The sequence below is a fragment of the Salmo salar genome, chromosome ssa15 (genome assembly GCF_905237065.1).
Source record: "Salmo salar chromosome ssa15, Ssal_v3.1, whole genome shotgun sequence".
Classification (NCBI taxonomy): domain Eukaryota; kingdom Metazoa; phylum Chordata; class Actinopteri; order Salmoniformes; family Salmonidae; genus Salmo; species Salmo salar.
In genome coordinates, this window is record NC_059456.1 from 109588401 (window position 1) to 109594896 (window position 6496).

Here is a 6496-nt window from a genome sequence, read left to right on the forward strand (position 1 = left end):
TGCAAGTGTTTGTGGGATAGTAAAGAATTGGGTGTTTCTTGTGCCTCAATCTAAATGCTCTCAACAGCCCCCCCTTCCTTTTCCCTCCCTTCACTCCACCGCACCTCCCCTTCCCTCCCTTCACTCCAAAAGAAGTTGAAATGGGTGCTCTCTCTCTTTCTCTCTCTCTCTCTCTCACTCTTCTTTCTCTTCTCTCTCTCTCTCTCTCTCTCTCTCTCTCTCTCTCTCTCTCTCTCTCTCTCTCTCTCTCTCTTCTCTCTCTTCTCTCTCTCTCTCTCTCTCTCTCTCTCTCTCTCTCTCTCTCTCTCTCTCTCTCTCTCTCTCTTCTCTCTCTCTCTCTCTCTCTCTCTCTCTCTCTCTCTCTCTCTCTCTCTCTCTCTCTTCTCTCTCTCTCTCTCTCTCTCTCACTCTTCTTTCTCTTCTCTATCTCTCTCTTTCTTCTCTTCTCTCTCTTCTCTCTCTCTCTTCTCTCTCTCCCTCTCTCTCTCCCTCTCTCTCTTCTCCCTCTCTCTCTCTCCCTCTCTCTCTCTCTTCTCTCTCTTCTCTCTCTTTTCTCAATTCAATTTAACTCAAAGTGCTTTATTGGCATGAAACATGTGTTTACACTGCTTAAACAAGTGAAATATATAATAAACAAAAGTGAAATAAACCTTTTTTTTTTTACAGTAAACATTACACTCACAGAAGTTCCAAAAGAATAAAGTAATTTGTCTATATACAGTTTTGTGCAGAGTTAAAGTACAAAAAGGGAAAATAAATATGGGTTGTATTTACAATGGTGTTTGTTCTTCACTGGTTGCCCTTTTCTTGAGGCAACAGGTCACAAATCTTGCTGCTGTGATGTCACACTGTGGTATTTCACCCAATAGATATGGGAGTTTATTATTATTATTTATTTAACTAGGCAAGTCAGTTAAGAACAAATTCTTATTTACAATGACGACCTACCGGGGAACAGTGGGTTAACTGCCTTGTTCAGGGGAACAGTGGGTTAACTGCCTTGTTCAGGGGCAGAACGACAGATTTGTACCTTGTCAGCTCGGGGATTCGATCCAGCAACCTTTCGGTTACTCGTCCAACGCTCTAAGCCCCAGATTGGATTTGTCTAATTCTTTGTGGGTCTGTGTAATCTGAGGGAAATATGTGTCTCTAATATGGTCATACATTTGGCAGGAGGTTAGGAAGTGCAGCTCAGCTTCCACCTCATTTTGTTGGCAGTGTTGCACATAGCCTGTCTTCTCTTGAGAGCCAGGTCTGTCTATGGTGGCCTTTCTCAATAGCAAGGCTATGCTCACTGAGTCTGTACATAGTCAAAGCTTTCCTTAAGTTTGGGTCAGTCACAGTGGTCAGGTATTCTGCCACTGTGTTCTCTCTGTTTAGGGCCGAATAGCATTCTAGTTTTATGTTTTTTTTGTGTCAAGTAATTATCTTTTTGTTTTCTCATGATTTGGTTGGGTCTAATTGTGTTGCTGTCCTGGGGCTCTGTGGGGTCTGTTTGTGTTTGTGAACAGAGCCCCAGGACCAACTTGCTTAGGGGACTCTTCTCCAGGTTCATCTCTCTGTAGGTGATGGCTTTGTTATGGAAGGTTTGGGAATCACTTCCTTTTAGGTGGTTGTAGAATTTTATGTCTATTTTCTGGATTTTGATAATTGGTATCGGCCTAAAACTGCTCCGCGTTATTTGGTGTTTTACGTTGTAGACGGAGGATATTTCAGCAGAATTCTGCAGAGTTTCAATTTGGTGTTTGTACCATTTTGTTAATTATTGGTTGATGAGCGGACCCCAGACCTCCATAAAGGTCACCTTTATAAACACACACCTTTAGATACACACACCTTTATAAACACACACCTTTAGATACACACACCTTTATAAACACACACCTTTATATACACACACCTTTAGATACACACACCTTTATATACACACACCTTTAGATACACACACCTTTATAAACACACACCTTTAGATACACACACCTTTATAAACACACACCTTTATAAACACACACCTTTAGATACACACACCTTTATATACACACACCTTTAGATACACACACCTTTAGATACACACACCTTTAGATACACACACCTTTATAAACACACACCTTTAGATACACACACCTTTATAAACACACACCTTTAGATACACACACCTTTATATACACACACCTTTAGATACACACACCTTTATAAACACACACCTTTATAAACACACACCTTTAGATACACACACCTTTATATACACACACCTTTAGATACACACACCTTTAGATACACACACCTTTAGATACACACACCTTTATAAACACACACCTTTATAAACACACACCTTTAGATACACACACCTTTAGATACACACACCTTTATAAACACACACCTTTAGATACACACACCTTTATAAACACACACCTTTAGATACACACACCTTTATAAACACACACCTTTATAAACACACACCTTTAGATACACACACCTTTAGATACACACACCTTTATAAACACACACCTTTAGATACACACACCTTTATAAACACACACCTTTAGATACATGGTGTTGTGTATTTGTCTAGTAGTTGTTGTGTAGTTGTTTAGTATTTGTGTAGTTTTCAAGTTGTTGTGTAGTTGTTGTGTAGTTGTTGTGTAGTTGTTGTTGTCTAGTTGTTGTGTTGTTGTTGTTGTGTAGTTGTTGTTGTCTAGTTGTTGTGTAGTTGTTGTTGTGTAGTTGTTGTGTTGTTGTTGTTGTGTAGTTGTTGTGTAGTTGTTGTTGTCTAGTTGTTGTGTAGTTGTTGTTGTGTAGTTGTTGTGTTGTTGTTGTTGTGTAGTTGTTGTGTTGTTGTTGTTGTCTAGTTGTTGTTGTCTAGTTGTGTAGTTGTTGTCTAGTTGTGTAGATGTTGTTGTGTAGTTGTTTAGTTGTGTTGATCGTGAGTTGTATCTGAGCAGGAGTCCGGGTTGAAGGTCAATCACCCAGCATCCTTTGCTGTGAGCCTGAACGGAGCGAAGGGACAGATCGACGCTAAAGTCCACAGCCCATCTGGAGCCCTGGAGGACTGCTGTGTTACTGAGCTAGACCGAGGTAACTACTACCACACAATACTACAATATACTACACAATACTATACTACACAATACTATACCTTACTATACTACACTGTGTTACTGAGCTAGACCGAGGTAACTACACTACACAATACTACAATATACTACACAATACTACACAATACTATACTACACAATACTATACCTTACTACACTGTGTTACTGAGCTAGTCCCAAGGTAACTACTACCACACAATACTACAATATACTACACAATACTATACTTTACTACACTGTGTTACTGAGCTAGACTGAGGTAACTACTACCACACAATACTACAATATACTACACAATACTATACTTTACTATACTGCACTGTGTTACTGAGCTAGACCCAAGGTAACTACTACCACACAATACTACAATATACTACACAATACTATACTTTACTATACTACACTGTGTTACTGAGCTAGACCGAGGTAACTACTACCACACAATACTACAATATACTACACTGTGTTACTGAGCTAGACTGAGGTAACTACTACCACACAATACTACAATATACTACACAATACTATACTTTACTACACTACACTGTGTTACTGAGCTAGACCGAGGTAACTACTACCACACAATACTACAATATACTACACAATACTATACTACACTGTGTTACTGAGCTAGACCCAAGGTAACTACTACCACACAATACTACAATATACTACACAATACTATACTTTACTATACTACACTGTGTTACTGAGCTAGACCGAGGTAACTACTACCACACAATACTACAATATACTACACTGTGTTACTGAGCTAGACTGAGGTAACTACTACCACACAATACTACAATATACTACACAATACTATACTTTACTATACTGCACTGTGTTACTGAGCTAGACTGAGGTAACTACTACCACACAATACTACAATATACTACACAATACTATACTTTACTACACTGTGTTACTGAGCTAGACTGAGGTAACTACTACCACACAATACTACAATATACTACACAATACTATACTTTACTACACTGTGTTACTGAGCTAGACTGAGGTAACTACTACCACACAATACTACAATATACTACACAATACTATACCTTACTATACTACACTGTGTTACTGAGCTAGACCGAGGTAACTACTACCACACAATACTACAATATACTACACTGTGTTACTGAGCTAGACTGAGATAACTACTACCACACAATACTACAATATACTACACAATACTATACCTTACTATACTACACTGTGTTACTGAGCTAGTCCCAAGGTAACTACTACCACACAATACTACAATATACTACACAATACTATACTTTACTATACTATACTGTGTTACTGAGCTAGTCCCAAGGTAACTACACTACACAATACTACAATATACTACACAATACTATACTTTACTATACTACACTGTGTTACTGAGCTAGTCCCAAGGTAACTACACTACACAATACTACTTTGATCCAGATAGGAACAGCAAGTTACACTCTGATAAACTACTACACAGTTGCTCCGTTAGAGAGATAGACCACAGTCGCCATGGACACCAGACTGAGTTTAAAGATACTTTGACAACAGATGTATAATTTATTTCCCTCCCGTCCCATCCCTCTCTCCTCTCCTCCAGATAAATATGCTGTGAGGTTCATTCCCAGAGAGAACGGTCTGTATCTGATCGATGTGAAGTTCAACGGCAGTCACATCCCTGGCAGTCCCTTCAAGATCAGGGTGGGGGAGACGGGACAGGCTGGAGACCCAGGCATGGTGACCGCATACGGAGCTGGACTAGAGGGAGGATCCACTGGTAACTAACACCTTACTGTTGTAGAAATACGAAATAAAGCAGCTATTAGCTGAATCAGTGATAGTGTGAAAAGATATGTACGGTGCATTCATAAAGTATTCAGACCCCTTGCCTTTTCCCACATTTTGTTAAGTTACAGCCTTATTCTAAAAATGTATTATATAAATCAACAATCTACACACAATACCCCATAATGACAAATTGAAAACAGGTTTTTAGACATTTCTGGTTTAAAAAAAAACAGAAAAAACGTATTTACATCAGTATTCAGTCCCTTTGCATTGAGACTTGAAATTGAGCTCAGGTGCTTCCTGTTTCCATTGCTCATCCTTGAGATGTTTCTACAACTTGATTGGAGTCCACCTGTGGTAAATTTAATTGATTGGACATGATTTGGAAAGGCACACACCTGTCTATATAAGGTCCTAAAGTTATCAGTGCATGTCAGCGCAAAAACCAAGCCATGAGGTCGAAGGAATTGTCCGTAGAGCTCCAAGACAGGATTGTGTCGAGACACAGATCTGGGGAAGGGTACCAAAACATTTCTGCAGCATTGAAGGTCCCCAAGAACACAGTGGCCTCATAATTATTTAAAAAAATATATTTTAATTTTTTATTATTCTTATTTTTTTACCCCCTTTCTCCCCGATTTCGTTGTATCCAATTGGTAGTTACAGTCTTGTCCCATCACTGCAACTCCCGTACGGACTCGGGAGAGGCGAAGGTCGAGAGCCATGCGTACTCCAAAACACAACCCAGCCAAGCCGCCCTGCTTCTTGACACAACGCCGCTTAACCCAGAAGCCAGCTGCATCAATGTGTCAGAGAAAACACCATACACCTGGCGACTGTGTCAGCGTGCACTGCACCCGGCCTGCCACAGGAGTCGCTAGTGCACGATGTTACAAGAACATCCCTGCCAGCCGTACCCTCCCCTAACCTGGACAAAGCTGGGTCTTCCAGTCGCGGCCGGCTGAGACGGAGCCTGGACTCGAACCAGGATCTCTAGTGGCACAGCTAGCACTGTGATGCAGTGCCTTAGACCACTGAAACACTCAGGAGACCCCTCCATCATTCTTAAATGGAAGACGTTTGGAACCACCAAGACTAGAGCTGGCGGCCCGGCCAAACTGAGCAATCGGGGGAGAAGGGCCTTGGTTAGGGAGGTGACCAAGAACCTGATGGTCACTCTGACTGAGATCTAGAGTTCCTCTGTGGAGATGGGAGAACCATCCAGAAGGACAACCATCTCTGCAGCACTCCACCAATCACGCCTTTATGGTGGCGTGGCCAGACGGAAACCACTCCTCAGTAAAAGGCACATGACAGCTCACTTGGAGTTTGCCAAAAGGCACCTAAAGACTCTCAGATCATGAGAAACAAGATTATCTGGTCTGATGAAACCAAGATTGAACTCTTTGGCCTGAATGCCAAGCGTCACCTCTGGTGGAAACCTGGCACCATCCCTACGGTGAAGCATGGTGGTGGCAGTATCATGCTGTAGGGATGTTTTTCAGCTGCAGGGACTGGGAGACTAGTCAGGATCAAGGCAAAGATGAATGGAGCAAAGTACAGAGAGATCCTTGATGAAAACCTGCTCCAGAGCGCTCAGGACCTCA

At 41.2% G+C, this 6496-nt stretch overlaps 1 protein-coding gene across 1 annotated transcript in view; it reads left to right on the forward strand.

Moving 5' to 3' along the window:
- The window catches only part of flna (filamin A, alpha (actin binding protein 280)), a 227559-nt gene extending 222673 nt beyond the window's left edge, over window positions 1-4886 (forward strand). Inside the window, exons 39-40 of the mRNA XM_045696120.1 lie at window positions 2943-3075; window positions 4702-4886. Of these exons, the coding sequence (XP_045552076.1) occupies window positions 2943-3075; window positions 4702-4886 (318 nt within the window). The remainder of the gene's footprint in view (window positions 1-2942; window positions 3076-4701) is intronic.
- Window positions 4887-6496: the final 1610 nt, after the last annotated feature.